The 18119-nt window shown below is 38.5% G+C and overlaps 1 protein-coding gene across 4 annotated transcripts in view; it reads left to right on the forward strand.

The window, feature by feature from the left end:
* TTC27 (tetratricopeptide repeat domain 27) overlaps positions 1-18119 on the forward strand; it is a 191910-nt gene that overhangs the window by 50738 nt on the left and 123053 nt on the right. For all 4 annotated transcript variants that reach the window (XR_002732440.1, XM_023216383.1, XM_023216384.2 and 1 more), the window contains one exon: positions 3137-3203. Coding sequence is in view for 3 of the 4 variants with exons in the window: in XM_023216383.1 (XP_023072151.1) it covers positions 3137-3203 (67 nt within the window). In the remaining variant the exon portion in view is untranslated. The remainder of the gene's footprint in view (positions 1-3136; positions 3204-18119) is intronic.

The raw sequence follows: 18119 nt of genomic DNA on the forward strand, positions 1-18119 counted from the left end.
ACAGTAAGTTTTCATTTATATAAAAGTTGAATTCAGTTCTACAGTTCCTTTTTATTTTAAAATGGATCGCACATACAGAGTTCTGTTTCTAAATCCAAAGCAATTTTCCTGTAACATTATTGATTCCAGTGACAGAATTTTTTTTTTTCTTTTGAGACAGAGTCTCGCTCTGTCGTCCCAGGCTGGAGTGCAATGGTGCAATCTTGACTCACTGCAACCTCCAACTCCCAGGTTCAAACAATTCTCTTGCCTCAGCCTCCTGAGTAACTGGGATTACAGGCGCCTGCCCACCATGCTCAGCTAATTTTTGTATTTTTAGTAGAGACAGGGTTTCACCATGTTGGCCAAGCTGGTCTCGAACTCCTGACCTCAGGTGATCTACTCGCCTCAGCCTCCCAAAGTGCTGGGATTATAGCCGCGAGCCACTGTGCCTAGCCTGAGAAGGTGAATTCTTATACATAGTAGATTGGCACAACAGTGGGGATAGCTTCAGGCTCCTTCCCTAGACACTTGCTGTTCACTGGCCTCCTGCTTGAGTTGGATTTTTACCTGAAGACGAAATGATGGAACTTGCCCCGCCTCTCTTACACTTCATTCTACCTGACTGCTTGTATGCATTCATGTGTGTTTGTCTTGTAGGTGTTTTTAAAAAAATAATTTCATAGTTCTTTCCTCTTCCATTCATTGATTTTTTTCTTTTCCAACACTAAAAATTGGTTCATTTAAAAATTATTATATAAGCAATTTATGATCATTATAAAATCCTTAAACAGTATTGAAAATTATAAGGATATGTTACTATTTTATAAGGCAGTGTTTTCTTTTTTTTTTTTTTTTTTTTTTTTTAGATGGATTCTTGCTCTTTTGCCTAGGTGGGAGTGCAGTGGCACGATCTTGGCTCACTGTAACCTCTGCCTCCCAGGTTCAAGCAGTTCTCTGTCTCAGTCTCCCGAGTAGCTGAGGTTACAGGCATTTGCCACCATGCCTGGCTAATTTTTGTATTTTTAGTAGAATGGGGTTTCACCATCTTGGCCAGGCTGGTCTTGAACTCCTGACCTCGTGATCCACCTGCCTCAGCCTCCCTAAGTGCTGGGATTATATGCATTAGCTGCCATGCCTGGCCTGTTTTCATTCTGAATGTATGGAATATTTATATACATTTATATGCCCTTTAAAATTTGTTAAATTAATATATGGAATATTTGGAATTACATTCCATATATATTATATGTCCACATATATATATTCCATATATTATAATTATATGTGGAATATTTCATATATTCCATATATTAAGAATATTTAATATTCCATTTGGAATAGTCTAATAATAAAACTAACACTGGTGAAAAGTCAACTGTTATTCTGAATCTCATGTTTGTGATTTTGTTGCCTTTTTTAAAAAATTTTAATTCATGTTTTGTATGCTTGTAAGTCAGTTGCTTAAATTTGCTTGCTTTTGAGCTTTATAAAAGTGGTATCTTATAATAAACATATAGTCCTCTGTGATGTGCTTATTTTCTCTCATTATTGTATTCCTGTGATTCATGTTGTTATATGTAGCTGCAGTTTACTTTGCAGTATAGCATTCTGTTGGATGATTATACAACAATTAGTCATTTTCCTTTTGGGCGTTTGGATTGTTTCCAGATTTTTCCTGTTATACACAATATTACTGTGGATATTTATGTATCTCGTTCTTGATGTATCTCTTCAAGAATTTCTCTGGGCTCCATATCTAGGATGGAAGTACTGAGTCGAGGATATATGAATGTTCACAAAGATAGTGCCAAATTGTTTCTTTCTTTTTTTTTTGAGATGGAGTCTTGCTCTGTCACCCAGGCTGGAGTGCAATGGCACAATCTTGGCTCACTGCAACCTCTGCCTCGTGAGTTCAAGCAATCCTCCTGCCCCAACCTCCTAAGTAGCTGGGACTACAGGTGTGCGCCACCACACCCAGCTAATTTTTTGTATTTTTAGTAGAGATGTGGTTTCACCATGTTGGCCAGGATGGTCTCGATCTCTTGACCTCATAATTCGCCTGCCTCGGCCTCCCAAAGTGCTGGGATTACAGGCGTGAGCCACTGTGCCCAGCCCAAATTGTTTTCTAAAATGATTCTACCAATAATGTAATTGATCCTGCATCAGCAAGATCTAAGAATGCCTATTGTTCTGCCTCCTTGACAGCTGTTACAAAAACATTTTTTTTTAGCATGAGTTTAATAAATAAGACTTGGTGTCATAATAATTCTTTTCATTTTCTTTGCTGAGTGGCACATATTGAATTTCATTTTTCCTAGGAGGATAAATTATGTTGGCTGCACAGTGTCACATGGCTGTAATCCCAACACTTTGGGAGACTGAGGTGGGCAATCACTTGAGTCCAGGAGTTCAAGACCAGCCTGGACAACACAGTGAAACTACGTTTCTACAAAAAATAGAACAATTAGCTGGGAATGGTGGCATATCCCTGTAGTCCCGGTTACTCGGGAGGCTGAGCTGGGAGGATCCCTTGAACTCAGGAGGTGGAGGTTGCAATGAGCCAAGTGTGTGCCACTGCACTCCAACCTGGGTGACACAGTGAGCCCTGTCTCAAAAAAAAAAGAAAAAAAAAAGATAAATTATATTGACATTTAGTACACCAATCACATTTTATTTGTCAGCATTTTATTGTTATGCTTGTCTTTGACAAACTCCACATTTGTGTACAGTGCCATTATATATATATTTTTTGAGACAGAGTCTCGCTGTGTTGCCCAGGCTGGAGTGCAGTGGCGCCATCTCGGCTCACTGCAAGCTCCGCCTCCCGGGTTCACGCCATTCTCCTGCCTCAGCCTCCTGAGTAGGTGGGACTACAGATGCCCGCCACCACGCCTGGCTAACTTTTTGTGTTTTTAGTAGAGACGGGGTTTCACCTTATTAGCCAGGATGGTCTGGATCTCCTGACCTTGTGATCTGCCCGCCTCGGCCTCCCAAAGTGTTGGGATTACAGGCGTGAGCCACTGCGCCTGGCCCCCATAATATTTAAATATCTGCTTTCAAATATATACAATATAGCAGTTTACTTTGCTTTTTAACAGTTATATTTCATTAGCTGCAACATGCATCTTAATTTACCTTTTTTCTTAATTTAAAGCATGAATTTTCAAAAGAATAACCCAGTGCATAAATTAACTGAAGAGGAGCTTCTGGCATTTACATCAGTGAGTAATGTCTTTTTCTCTTCCATTTCATTTTTTTCCTGGTAAATTATTTCCTCTGATATGATCTTGCCTTAGATTATTTATGTTGAAACACTGCCACCTAAGGAAATAAAGTGGAGAAAAATCTTGTTTTAGTTTCTAAGTCACATGTATCTTGCTGCTGATAGAGTCTGCAACTCTTATGCCTAAAATCGAGGGCCATGCCTACATGGTTGCGGTGGAAAAGAGAGCTGGGAGCAGGACCAGGAGACCATGGGTTAGAGAGGTGTCAAGAGCATGGTGTGCTCATCAGTATTCAACAGTGTAGAGCAGTCAGGAGATAAATGTGGACAGAGAAGAGGCCACTGGATTGGACAATTAAGGGTGCATTGGTTACTTCTAGGACAGTTTTAGTGGACTCTGTGCACAGTTACCTCATTACAGAGAATTTGGGGGTTATGGTGTAAGGAAATAAAGTTAATAAAGACCACAGTTGGAGAAGAATGGCAGTGAAAAGGAAAGATGGACTAATAGATATTTGAGGATTTTAGATCAAGAAGGACTTTTAAGAAGAGAAAAGTCACAGACGAAGGGGTCAGTCAGTATAATTTGGCTTTATGGATAAAGGAAGATGCATATGTTCTTTAATGAATACAAGTTGCTTAAGATATGTCATTTTTTCAAAGGCATTTTCATTATCTTAGTTGGGAATCAGTTAGAATTCTGATGTTTTCTTCCTTTGTTATTTTTCAGATAAGGCAAAATAAAGTACTTTTACTGGCTAGAAAGAAAAGGTAGATTGTGGCCGGGTGAGGTCGCTCATGCCTGTAATCCCAGCACTTTGAGAGGCTGAGGCAGGTGGATCACTTGAGGTCAGGAGTTCGGACCAGCCTGGCCAACATGGTGAAACCGTGTCTTTACCAAAAATACAAAAATTACCTGGGCGTGGTGGCACGTGTCTGTTAACCCCAGCTACTCTGGAGGCTGAGAAGGAGAACCGCCTCAACCCGGAAGGCAGAGGTTGCAGTGAGCCACACTGTACTTCAGCCTGGGTGACAGAGAGCGAGACTCTGCCTGAAAAACAAACAAAACAAAACAAAACACAGCAAAACAAAAAAAGCTAGCTTATTTTGTACTGTAATATAAATTTTTCACATTACTATTTCCTACACACCCTGTTGGAACTGGTTAGGTGTTAGTCGTTTGAGTCCTCTGGTTGTGTGTTTTGTTTTCCCACTTCAGTATTCTCCGAAGTCTTTGGTGTGCATCATCATATTATGCGTGTTTTAGGTAACTGTGGAAATGTTCCTCATTATTTATTACATGTGCTATAAAGGAATTGACAAAATGTTAACAAATTTTAAAGGGCATATAAAAACATATTATGTACTTTTCATTTATTGATTCAGCTAATATGTATCTACTAAATAATATATACGGGTATTGTACTAGTCATTGGGGATATAGCAGTAAACAAAGCCTTCTGTTCTGGAGTTTATGTCAAATACAGAGTAGACAAAGAGAGAACCAGCTATTTCACGAAGTGCTGAGGAGAACTATAAAGCAGGTTAAGAGACTAAGAATGGGATGGGCACAGCTGTTTTAGACAAGGTGGTCAGGGAAGGTCTCAGTGGGAAGGTGACATTAACATAGATCTGTGTGAAATGAGGGATGGGGGAAGGATAGGGAAGGTCTGGAATTGCTATGAGCTTGAGTCAGGGTAGCGACTGGATGGCTTCAAGTGTCTAGGTGATAAATGGTGACCTGGATGCTTGGCATATGACAGGAAATGTTCCTGCTGGCCAGTAGTAACAGTTTCTTGGAATTGGTCTCACAGGCAGTTTATTGCAGCATAAATATTACATATATATTATGTATATATTACATATACATGATATATATATATTGCAGCATATATATTAACAGTTATCCTGAAAAGACATTAACACACTCTTTTTACATTCAAATAGTTAATTTTTTTAGCATTTCTTGTGTGTGTGGGGGGGGGTGTTTCCCTTTCTTTAAAACTTTTCCCTTCTTTAACCTATTCTCATTCCCTTGCACTGGGAGGTACCTGTGAAGTAATTAACTCTAGTAACTTCTTCTGAAGGTAGCTAACTCGTCACTCCTAGCTTGCAGTGAAGGTCATAAATTCAGGTTTTATGCTTTTCCCCTCAGGCCATTATGCTGTGTAATTTTTCTGCTTTCCTCCCACCCTCTTTCAAATCAGAACCGTCCTGAAGACCGACCTCTTTTTGGAGGAAAGATGTTTGATTACAGTGACTCACGGTGCTAGGCCTAACTCTTCTAAAGAGATGAGTTAATCCCAAGTAAATCTTTAATTGGTGAGAAGTAGGGCAAGAAGCTTCTATGTAAGAAGGACTTTTAAGAGCCCCACACTTACTTTGGGCTTTGCACTGTCCTCCCGACCTTTTTAAAATCCCAAATGAAACATATGAAATATATCAGAAAAACCTGTCAGCCCTTGTCAACTCTTCATCTCTCAGTCCTTCTTCCTGTCCCTTCTTTGTGCATGATACCAAAGTGGATAAGATGATGAATTAAAAGTAGTCCCTGGTTTCAATGAAGAAAGAAGCTTTATTTAAATCCTATGGAACTCCAAAAGAGTACAAACAGCCCCCAACTTATGATAGTTTGACGATTTTTTTGAATTTGCAATGGTGTGCAAATGATACTCGTTCAAGTAGAAACCATACTTTGAATACCTATACAACTATTCTGTTTTTCACTTTCAGTACAGTGTTCAATAAATCACATGAGATATTCAGTGTTTTTGTTTTGTTTTGTTTTTTGTTTTTTTTTGAGACGGAGTCTTGCTCTGTCGCCCAGGCTGGAGTGCAGTGGCCAGATCTCAGCTCACTGCAAGCTCCGCCTCCCGGGTTTACGCCATTCTCCTGCCTCAGACTCCCGAGTAGCTGGGACTACAGGCGGCCGCCTCATTGCCCGGCTAGTTTTTTGTATTTTTCAGTAGAGACGGGGTTTCACCGTATTAGCCAGGATGGTCTCGATCTCCTGACCTCGTGATCCGCCTGTCTCGACCTCCCAAAGTGCTGGGATTGCAGGCTTGAGCCACTGCGCCCGGCCCGGTGTTTTTTTTTTTTTTTTTATAAAATAGGCTCTGTGTTAGATGATGTTGCCCAACTGTAAGCTAACGTATTTAAGGCAGGCTAGGTTAAGCTATGATGTTTGGTAGGACAGCTGTTATTAAATGCATTTTGACTTAGGACATTTGGAACTCATAATGAATTTATCAGGATGTAACTCCATCATATGTTAAGGGGCATTTGTATTTGAGACAAGCGGGACCACTTTTAGGTGCTACCCCACTTCTGAACTCTTGAACTTTTATTTGTCCCTCTCTTTTTGCAGGGTTCATATTTTGGCTTATTTTATATATATATATGTATATACACACATATATATATGTCTTTTTCTTACAAGACTATAAACTCTCAGTTTTAGAGACTGGGCTCTGTTCTAGGCTCTCTACAAGGGTTGTGACAGTGCTTCAATGCTTTACTCATAGTTCTTGTGAATAAATGCATGCGGAATAAGAAAATGAATGAAATATATACCCTACACCTTGGAAGAGGGTTGATTTCTATTCAAGAGCTGCGTCACTTACTTAGTTCCATGATTTAGGCAGTACTACGTGATACTAGGAATAACCATCTGTTTCATCTTTCTCTTCTGTATAATGGGGGAAAGAGTAAAATGCCCCTATCCCAACACAGAAGACTTTACTTGAGGATCATATTGCAGAACATCTATGAAAGTACTCCAGAGTAGGTAGAGGCTGGTACACTCATAGCATTCAGTGATGCTAGTTTGTAGTAGAGCATTCCTATTTTCAAGCAGGCTAAATGGATAAGATCTGCTTGGAATTGGCCATACATGTGGAAGAGAAGGGAACAGAGAGGAAAGAAACAGCATGGTTTTTCTTGCTGGACATCCATTTCCCTGCTCTAGCAGCAGCTTAGTGGCCTGGGACTAGGGTTGTGAACTATTGAGGCTACAAGATGTCTTCCTCTGTTGGTAGAAGAGCAAGTATAATAGAAGTCTTTTTTTTTTTGCAATGGAGTTTTGCTCTTGTCACCCAGGCTGGAATGCAATGGCACAATCTCAACTCACTGCAACCTCCACCTCTGGGTTCAAGCGATTCTCCTTCCTCAGCTTCCTGAGTAGTTGGGACTACAGGCACAGGCCGCCACACCTGGGTAATTTTTGTATTTGTAGTAGAGATGGGGTTTCACCATGTTGGCCAGGCTGGTCTCGAACTTCTGACCTCAGGTGATGCACCCACCCAGACTCCCAAAGTGCTGAGTTTACAGGCATGAGTCACCGCGCCCGACCGATAGAAGTCTTAATACTCCTACCAGAAGTCTGTAAGCACTTGGAGAGATAGGGACAGTGGTTATTTGGTGTTTGGTAAATATATATTGAATAAACAAATGAATGGCTCTTGGTCCTGAATTTTGTTCAGTTTTGATTAAATGTCCCAGAGTTTACTAGAATGATGGTGAAATCTCTTTTTTGGAGAAATTTTTGCCAGTGTTTTCATTTTGGTATGGCAGGTTGAAATATATATGAAAGATGCTGGGGAAATGTTTTAATTTAGCAAAGTCAGAAACTTGTCCTAAGAGGAATATATTTACTTGTTTAAGGTAGCTGTTATGTGGTGCTATTTCTGAGATATTGTATCTGCATGTTTCAGGAAAGCTGAGTCAGAGTAAAAATAGCCCATATTGTTTTAGAGAGCCATTTATGTTGTATCAGCTTGATAATTTAAAATTAGCTGTGTTATCTACATTATTTCCCTTCAGATGAGCCAAGTCAGTGACATTCAGTAATGTTTTTAATTTCCTTTTATTGTTGAAAATGGGAGCAGGTTAGTTAATACATACAGTTTTCCTTGGCAAAGGTTTGTTTAGGCTGAGCAGGGTGGCTCATGCCTGTAATCCCAGCACTTTGGGAGGCCGAGGTGGGTGGATCACAAGTTTAGTAGTTTGTGACCAGTGTGGCCAACATGGTGAAACCCTGTCTCTACTAAAAACACAAAAATTAGCTGGGCATGGTGGTGCATGCCTATAATCCCAGCTACTCAGGAGGCTGATGCAGTAGAATCCCTTGAACCCAGGAGACAGAGATTGCAGTAAGTTGAGATTGCGCCACCGCACTCCTCAAGGCGACAGAGTGAAACTCTGACTGGGAAGAGCAAAAAAAAAAAAAGTTTAAGTGAGTGTGAATTGATACTGGCAGCTTGCCTTTTGACTCTACCTGAAGCCCCTAGATCTCTGTAAATGAAAGAAGGAAAAAGATCTTTGGAAGTTACACATTATATTTTATGTATTTTCTTTTTCTGCTATTGACTTTAAAGCTATTTAATAAATACTTATCTATGATCATAACATAGTTTGCTAATCCATTTTACAGATGAAATGATTACCCATTTTTCTTCAAGGGAATTACTCGTTTCTTAATTGTAATTTATTAAGATAGGCAATATAACTGTTAGTGCTTGTACTTTTGATAGTTTGTTACTAGAGTTAATTTCTTCAGAATTACCTCACAGAGTAGAGGAACAAAATAAAACGAACAAAACTGTACTTACAGGCCGGGCGCGGTGGCTCAAGCCTGTAATCACAGCACTTTGGGAGGCCGAGACGGGCGGATCACGAGGTCAGGAGATCGAGACCATCCTGGCTAACACGGTGAAACCCCGTCTCTACTAAAAAATACAAAAAACTAGCCAGGCGAGGTGGCGGGCGCCTGTAGTCCCAGCTACTCAGGAGGCTGAGGCAGGAGAATGGCGTAAACCTGGGAGGCGGGGCTTGCAGTGAGCTGAGATCTGGCCACTGCACTCCAGCCTGGGCGACAGAGCAAGACTCCGTCTCAAAAAAAAAAAAAAAAAAAAAAAAAAAAAAAAAAAAAAAAACCACATTAAATAAGAGGAAACAATAACTGCAAATACCTTCACCTTCTCATTGAAACTAATTGCTCTGCTTTGCCTTTTCCTTTTCCTTTTTTTTTTTTTTAATTAGATGGAGTCTCGCTCTGTCCCCCAGGGTGGAGTGCAGTGGCACAATCTTGGTCCGCTGCAACCTCTGCCTCCCGGTTCAAGTGATTCTCCTGCCTCAGCCTCCCGAGTAGCTGGGATTACAGGCACATGCCATTACATCCAGCTAATTTTTGTATTTTTAGTACAGATGGCCAGGCTGGTCTCAAACTCCTGACCTCAGGTGATCTGCACTTCTTGGCCTCCCAAAGTGCTGGGATTACAGGCATGAGCCATTGCGCCCAGCCTGCCTGTTCCTTAAGTTCTCTTACAAATTAGAAATGACCTGGGGACTGATCACTTTTTTTTGTCTTCTACAGTTGACCATGTCTTGAGGTTAATGCTTATTAGAATTTCCGTTCTAGCCAACTGTTGCTGGACTTTAATTCCCGTTGTCAACAACTATAAAATTGGATAAAATATGTGAAACAGTAATGTATAAAAAGGATAATATATCATGACCAAATAGTGTTTACCCCAGGAGTACAAAATTGGTTTAATATGAAACAATGCAATTCACCTTATTAATAGAGCAAAGGAGAAAAACTAAATGATTATCTTAATAGAAACAGAAAAGGCTTTGACAAAATTCAATACCTTTCATTATAAAAACTCTTAGTAAACTAGGAATAGAAGAGAATATCAACCTGATCAAGTGTATCTAACTAAAATCATTATTGGTGAAAAGTAGTCTTTCTCCCCAAAGCTCAGAAAGAAGGGAAGATTGTCTGCTTTCTTCACTTCTCTTCTCGTTGAACTAGAATCCCAGTAGTGCAATAGATAAGAAGATATGAAGAAATAAAAGGTATACAGATTGGAAATTAGGATATAAACTACCTTTATGCATAGGTGACATGTTTATATCATAGAAAAACTCCTTACGAATGAACATGAAAGCTACTAGAACTAACAAGCAAGTTCTTACAATATAATGTCAACATAAAAAAGTCAATTATATTTACTAGCAATGAATACTTAGGAAAAGAATTTTTTTTTTTTTTTTTTGGAGACAGAGTCTCGCTCTGTCACCCAGGCTGGAGTGTAGTGGCCAGATCTCAGCTCACTGCAAGTTCCGCCTCCTGGGTTTACGCCATTCTCCTGCCTCAGCCTCCCGAGTAAGCTGGGACTACAGGTGCCTGCCACCTTGCCCGGCTAGTTTTTTGTATTTTTTAGTAGAGACGGGGTTTCACCATGTTAGCCAGGATGGTCTCGATCTCCTGACCTCGTGATCTGCCCGTCTCGGCCTCCCAAAGTGCTGGGATTACAGGCTTGAGCCACCGCGCCCGGCTGGAAAAAGAATTTTAAAATCATTCGCAGTAGCCGTAAATAAATTAAATTATTTACAAATAATTACAACTAAAGTGCAAGACCTCTGTGCTGAAAATGACAAAGAATATTTAAAGAAATTAAAGATTATCTAAATAAATGGATTTACCATATCCATGGATCAGAAGTCTCAATATGTTGAATTCAAAATTCTTGTAAAATTGAGCTTAAAATTAAATCCGTAGCAATCAGAATCCCCATAGGCATTTTTTTTTCTTTTTTTTTCTTTGCAGAAATTGACATGCTGATTCTAAAATTCATTTGGAGGACTTCTGCTTCTATAGTGGTTCCTTTTTTTCTGAGATGTAGTCTTACTCTTGTCGCCCAGGCTGGAGTGCAGAGGCACGATCTCAGCTTACCTCTGTCTCCCAGGCTCAAGCGATTATCCTGCCTCAGCCTTCTGAGTAGCTGGGACTACAGGCGTGCTGCACCACCACTCCTGGCTAATTTTTTTGTGTTTTGGTAGAGACGGAGTTTTACCATATTGCTCAGGGTGGTCTCAAACTCCCAGGCTCAAGTGATCCGCTTGCCTCAGCCTCCCAAAGTGCTGGAGTTACAGGCATGAGCCACCACGCCCGGCTGCTTCTGTAGTGGTTATTATCGGAGCTATCCTTCTGCAGAAAAAAATTACCAACTGTGGGCAAGATACAAAAACAAAAAATCCAACTACCTGGTGATACTGGGGAATGATCAAAGGCAGAAAGATTCTGGAGATGACTTTTTTATTTTTAGGTTTCTTTTGTGTGTGTGTGAGATGGAGTCTCACTCTGTCTCCCAGGCTGGAATGCAATGGCACAATCTTGGCTCACTGCAACCTGTGCCTCCTGGGTTCAAGCAATTCCTGTGCCTCAGTGTCCTGATTAGCTGGGATTACAGGCATACACCACTACAACCAGCTAGTTTTTGTATTTTTAGTAGAGATGGGGTTTCACCGTGTTGGCCAGGCTGGTTTTGAACTTCTGACCTCAGGTGATCCACCCACCTCAGCCTCCTAAAGCCTGGGGTTACAGGCATGAGCCTCTGCACCTGGCCATTTCTTGGTATTTTCTAACATATTTAGAAGGCATGCAAGGGTGAACAAGTGGTCCTATATGGTTGCAAAGTTTCTACATTTTATGTGAAGAATTATACTATTAATTTTCCACTATTATAGGTTGTGAAAAATTAAAGACATTATTATTCTAGAGCAACCACTTAAAAATGCAAAGGCAGCTGGCTAAAAATCCATTCAGAAATCAAGGTGGCAACCGTAAAATATATTCAGATTATCTAAAAAGAAGGCAGGAAAAGCAGCATAATGGAACAATAATAAAAAAGGGTAAAATGGTATATTTAAACCCACCCATATGAATAATTACATTAAATGCTAATGGATAAATACTCCAAATAAAAGTCAAAGATTGATAATGGAATTAAAAAGCAAGACACAGCTATATGCTTCCTGCAAGAGATGTACTTTAAATGTGAAGAATCAGATGGATTGATAATAAATGGATGGAAAATATTATCCCATGAAAACAGTAAGTATAACCAGGCTAGATTTGCTAAATTATTATAAAGTAAAATGGGCTTCATTACAAAAAATATTTCCAGAGACAGAGAGGACAACTTTATAATAATAAAGGAAATATTTATCAGGAAGACATAATAATTATAAATGTGTATGTATCTAACAATGGCTACACAGTACATGAAACAAAAATGGATAGAACTAAATTGAAAAATAGGCAGTGTCACAATCTTAGTTGAATATTTTAACACCCCTCTGTCAGCAATTGTTAGAACAACTTGGCAAACAGCAAGTGAATACATAGATAAATTGGATAACGCTGTCAGCCATGTTGACTGAATTGATGTTTATGGAATACACTTGGAATACATGGTCTTTTCAAATGTATATGGTAAGTGCAGCAAGACCATATACTGGGACATAAAACAAATCTCCGTAAATGAAAGAATGAATGAATAAATTAAGAAACTGATTACATATAGTACATAGTTTTTTCCATAATTGAATTAAGTGACATAAATAACTATTGCATATCTAGAAAAACCCCAGATGTTTGTAAACCAAACAATTAAACTGCATATTTTATCCGTGGACCACAGAAGAAAACACAGAAGAAATTTATAGGTGAAGGTCAGTCGTGAAGTTAAATCATTGATCTCAATGTTACAAAATTTCCCTCCTATGTTTTCTTCAAGTAAAATTGTTATAACATTGGGTAGTGAAGAAATTTTAGCTAGGACACTAAGTGCATGAACCATAAAAGAAAAAGATTGATAAATTGGACTTTATTAACATTAAGACCTTCTGCTTTTTGAAGACAACATTAAGAAAATGAAAACACCAGCCGTAGAGTAGGAGAAAATATTTACACTGCATGTATCTCACAGAAGACTTTTACTTAGGATGAAGACCTCTTTCAACTCAATAATAATAGTAGAAACAAACCAATTAAATATGGATAAAAATATTTGAACAGACACTTGAACAAAGATATATGCATGGCCAAAAGGAGCTTGAAAGATATGTAATAACATTAGTCATCAGAGAAATGCAAATTAAAACCACAACAAGATACCACTATACATTACTGAAAAGACTTACATAACACCATGTGGGGTAGTTAGAACTCTCATACAATGCTGGTGGTAATGTAAAATATTACAACTGCTTTGGAACATAGGTTGGCATTTTCTTATAAAATTCATCATCAATTGCTTCTCCGGGTATTTAGCCATGAGAAATGAAAGTATATATCCTCACAAAGAGTTGTACACAAATACTCTTGGCTGTTTTATCCATAGTAGCTTAAAACTAGAAACAACCCAAATGTCCATTAACAAATGAATGATAAAGTGCCGTGTAGCCCTCTGATGAAATAATACTCAACAATAAAAAGTATGAAATACTGATAAATGCAACAGCATGGATGAATCTCAGACACATTATTGTGAGTTAAAGAAGCCAGGCTGTATGATTCCATTTAATGAAAATTCTAGAACAGCAAAACTAGATTGTAATGACAGAAAGTATATCACAGATTGATTACAAAATGTTGCAAGGGAACATTTTAGGATGATGAGCAATTTCTACAATTTGATTTAATAGTGGTAATATAGGTGTATGCATTTGTCAAAACAGGTCACAATACTGAATATGGATTTTATTCATCTGTCATATACTTCACTAAAGGGAAGAATGCACATGAACAGATTTATTTAGAGCTATACTATTTAAGATTATCAATGTAGATTTGGGTTTCAATATTGATTATTCTATGCCACCAGTTTCAGAAGTACAACACAAACTATTCAATTTACCTAATTATTAAGTGCAAAAATATAGGAGAACAAATTCCCAATAGGAAATTTCTTAGTGTTCAAATTCATTATGAAGTTTACTGCTTTTTCGAGGCAAAATCAAGCTAGGTTTCCCCATATATTTTTGGAAACCTGCATGTAAAAGAAACCCCAAATTTAATGGGAGGAATATACTGTTTAGTGCTCAAGTTGGGGGTACTTTTGACCGTTTGCATTTAACACAGATTATTGATATTGAAAAAATATTTGTTGAATTGAAATTTTTTCCCCTTTGTGATTGAGGGTCAACAGAAATAACAAATAGAAAGATAGCTAGGATGAATGTAAAATCTTAAGATTTCTTAGCACATAAGATTTGCATATAGAATATCATAGGTAATAGAAATAAAGTGAAGTATTAATACATGATTTGTAGCAACTTGTGTTACTTGATATAAAAATAGGTAATTAGTAGAATTTATTTTAAGTCTGTAAATACTGTTTTAAGTAGAATCTGTATCTGGTATGGAAAGTAAACTATTGGTCATGTGGCAAAACATTAACATTTGGGGAACTGGATGAAGGATATATACAGTAAGCCCTTGCTTAAGGTCATCATGAGTAGGTTTTTGGAAACTGACTTGAATCGAGACAGTGTACAACAGGTCCTTGAGTAACATTGCTTGCTTTAACAATGATGAGGGAAAAAAAACATGGTTTTGTTATAGAACATTTTGCTTAAAGTCTCCCGAATGCAGATGTTTTTCTTTTTTGAGGAAGCCAAGGGACCTGATCTCTGGTGTCTTTGCTGTCCATATGAAAATTTGCATAGCAGAGAAACTTTTAAAAGCTTAAAGGCAGAAGATCTAGAATCCCAAAATTTCTCAAGCATGCTACTCGAAAAAATAAAGGCATAAAGCATGGGACTTGCCTTCATGGAATTTTTAATTTAGCCCAGGTCAGATAAATTTATGAAACTGTAGTTAGCAATACTGGGCAGTTTAAACTACAAATCGATAGCACAGATAAAGATATCCCCTAGTTGCTAAGAAAGGAAGACAATATTTAGGACTGAGCAGTCAAAGAAGGCTTTGTTCACTAAGGGAGGACTTGAGTTGGAAGTTGAACAACAGATAGGGTTTAGATGGAGTGATATAGCATACGCAAAGGCAAGGAGATGGGAGAATGTAAGTTGTATTTGGGTCCTTTCATTGAGGGTAATAGTGAGATTTAGGGAAAAATAGATTTGAGAAAGTTTTTAAATGACCTACCTCGCAAGGATAGGGGATTTGGGCTGCTCTTCCACTTCTACTGAGAATTATTTATAGATTAAACTTGGAATTTTAAACTTATTGTCATTTGGTACTGATTTCAGAAATGAATGCTCTTTTAAGTAGATAATGAAAAAGCAGGGGGTAGTTCTGCTTTTTATAGTATTTCTTTGTTCCTTGCTTTGGGAGGTCAGTATGACCTGGGTGGGTATCCTTCGATTTGACTTTAGTGTAGCCAAACAATCATGCACAAGGAGAGCTCCGAGCTGGTTTTGATTTATGTATGGAAAAAGCAGCTATCTGAAAGCGCCTTCATTGTTTAAAGGAGTAGCCTTGTTGTGTGTCATCTGAAGAGATCCTAGTGACCTTTGGAAGAAGATTATTTGCAATGTGCAGTGATAAGAATGAAAAGGAAATTTGTTTTTAATAGAAACAACACTCTAAATCCTCTTTGATGGTGGTACAGAATTTTCTTTGCTACTTTTCTGGGGCATGAGGGAAATGCCCATACAGTGGGAAATTGCTTGCTGAATAAAATAATAAGTCCCTCTTATGTACATATATAGCTCGTCATCATATGAATATTTACTTTTCTTTTTTTTCTGAGACAGAGTCTCGCTCTGTTGCCCAGGCTGGAGTGCAGTGGTGCAGTCTCAGCTCACTGCAACCTCCGCCTCCCAGGTTCAAGTGATTCTCCTGCCTCAGTCTCCCAAGTAGCTGGGGTTACAGGCACACGCCACCACGCCCAGCTTATTTTTGTATTTTTAGTAGAGACAAGAGTTTCACCCTGTTGCCCAGGCTGGTCTTGATCTCCTGACCTCAGGTGATCAACCCACCTCAGCCTCTCAAAGTGTGGGGATTATAGGCGTGAGCCACCGCGCCCGGCCTGCATCTCTTAATCTTCAGTGAATGCCCTCTTTTGTTCTCAAAATATCCTCTTACATACCTTATCAACAATTGCTGAAGTGAATTGATTCTTTAATTTATAAAACATTATAACTATGAATAAAATAAATATTACTAAAGTTGATTTCACTATTCACAACAATCATAAAAATATTAAAAGTATATGAAAAATTATATACTTGTAAAAGGTTACTGGTTCAGTGGGTCACCTTTTATAGATTTTGGTCAATGAGAGGTAAGAAATGAGAGAACTTTTCCTAAGACAGGCACACAAATATTATCACTCATTTGTAAGTGATTTCTGGCCTTTGTTTTGATGTGTAAAAGTGGTGGAAATTCCATCTCATGGATAAGTGCATGGTTGCAAATGGCATGAGGTTCTTCAGCAGTGAAGAATTCTGAAAGTGGGGATTTTATTTTTTAATTTTTTAGGGTTTTTTTGTTGTTTGTTTTGTAGAGACAGGTCTCCCCATGTTGCTGAGGCTGGTCTTGAACTCCTGGGCTGAAGTGTTCTGCCCGTCTCGGGTTCCCAAAGTGCTGGGATTACAGGTGTGAACAAGCGCACCCAGCCATGAAAGCGGGGATTTATGAATCCACCAGCTTTCTTAGGGTTCTTTTTCAAACCCATTTTGATTTTTAACCAAATACTTATAATTTAGTGAGCTGATACTTCATCAAATTACCACAGTTAATAGAATCCATGGTTAAAAATAAGATAGCATTTACAACTATATATTTCCACATGAAGTGCCTAGAGTAGTCCAAATTCATAGAACCAAAAAGCAGTATGGGTTGCTAGGGGCTGGGGGAAGGGGGATTGGGAGTTGTTCAATGGGTGTAGAGTTTCAGCTACAAGATGAAAGGAGTTCTGGAGACTGGTTGTACAACAGTGTGAATGTACTTAACATTATTGTACTGTGTGTTTAAAAATTGTTAAAATGCTATATTTTATGTTATATGTATTTTACCACAGTTTTTAAAAATTAAAAAGAGAAAAGAAGCATTTGTAATAGTGTCAAAAAACATCAAATTCCCAGGAATAAGCCTATCAAAAGATTTATAAGATCTCTGCACTAAAAATCTGTCTGGGCACGGTGGCTTACACCTGTAATCCCAGCACTTTGGGAGGCCGAGGTAGGCAGATCACTTGAGGTCAGGAATTCAAGACCAGCCTGGCCAACATGGTAAAATCCCGCCTCTGCTAAAAATACAAAAAAAAAAAAAAAAAAAAAAAAAAATTAGCCAGGCGTCGTGGTGAACGCCTGTAATCCCAGCTACTTGGGAGGCTGAGGCAGCAGAATCGCATGAATCCAGGAGGCGGAGGTTGCAGTGGGCTGAGATGGCACCACTGTACTCCAGCCTGGGTAACAGAGTGAGACTCTGTCTAAAAAAACAAACAAACAAAACAAAACAAAATCTATAAAACATAATTAAGATAAATTAATGAAGATGTAAATAAACGGAGGGATATGTCTTGTTTATGGAGGACTTCATGTTTTAAAATTTCAAGTCTTTCCAAATTAACCTACATAATTAATACAATCCTTAAGAAAGTCCCAGCAGTTTGAATTTGTTGTTTTTGTTGTTTCTGTTGTTTTTTCATGGAACTAAAGCTGACTTTGAAATTAATATGGAAATGCAGAGGGCTAAGGATATATAGCTCAGGAAGTCTTGAAGAACAGAGCTGTAGGGGAAGACTTCTACTGTCAGATAGCAAGACCTATTTTAAGACAGCGCTCATCAAATTGGGGTTCCTGGACCAGCAGCATCAGCGTCACCTGGGAGCTTGTTAGAAATGGGATTTCTCCGACTCCACCCTAAACCCTATTCAATCAGAACCTTTGAGGTTGGAGCCAAGAACTCTGTGTTTTAACAAGCTCTCAAGGTTATTTTTATGCTCTTTAAAAACACAGAATTAAGACATTTTGACACAAGGAAATATAAATCAGCCAGTGGTCTAGAAACAGATCCATACATATACAGTTCATGTGATTTATGGCAAAGGTGGAGTTGTAATACGGTGAGAAAGGATAGACTTTTCAATAATTACTA

This window comes from Piliocolobus tephrosceles, chromosome 15, assembly GCF_002776525.5.
Source record: "Piliocolobus tephrosceles isolate RC106 chromosome 15, ASM277652v3, whole genome shotgun sequence".
NCBI lineage: Eukaryota > Metazoa > Chordata > Mammalia > Primates > Cercopithecidae > Piliocolobus > Piliocolobus tephrosceles.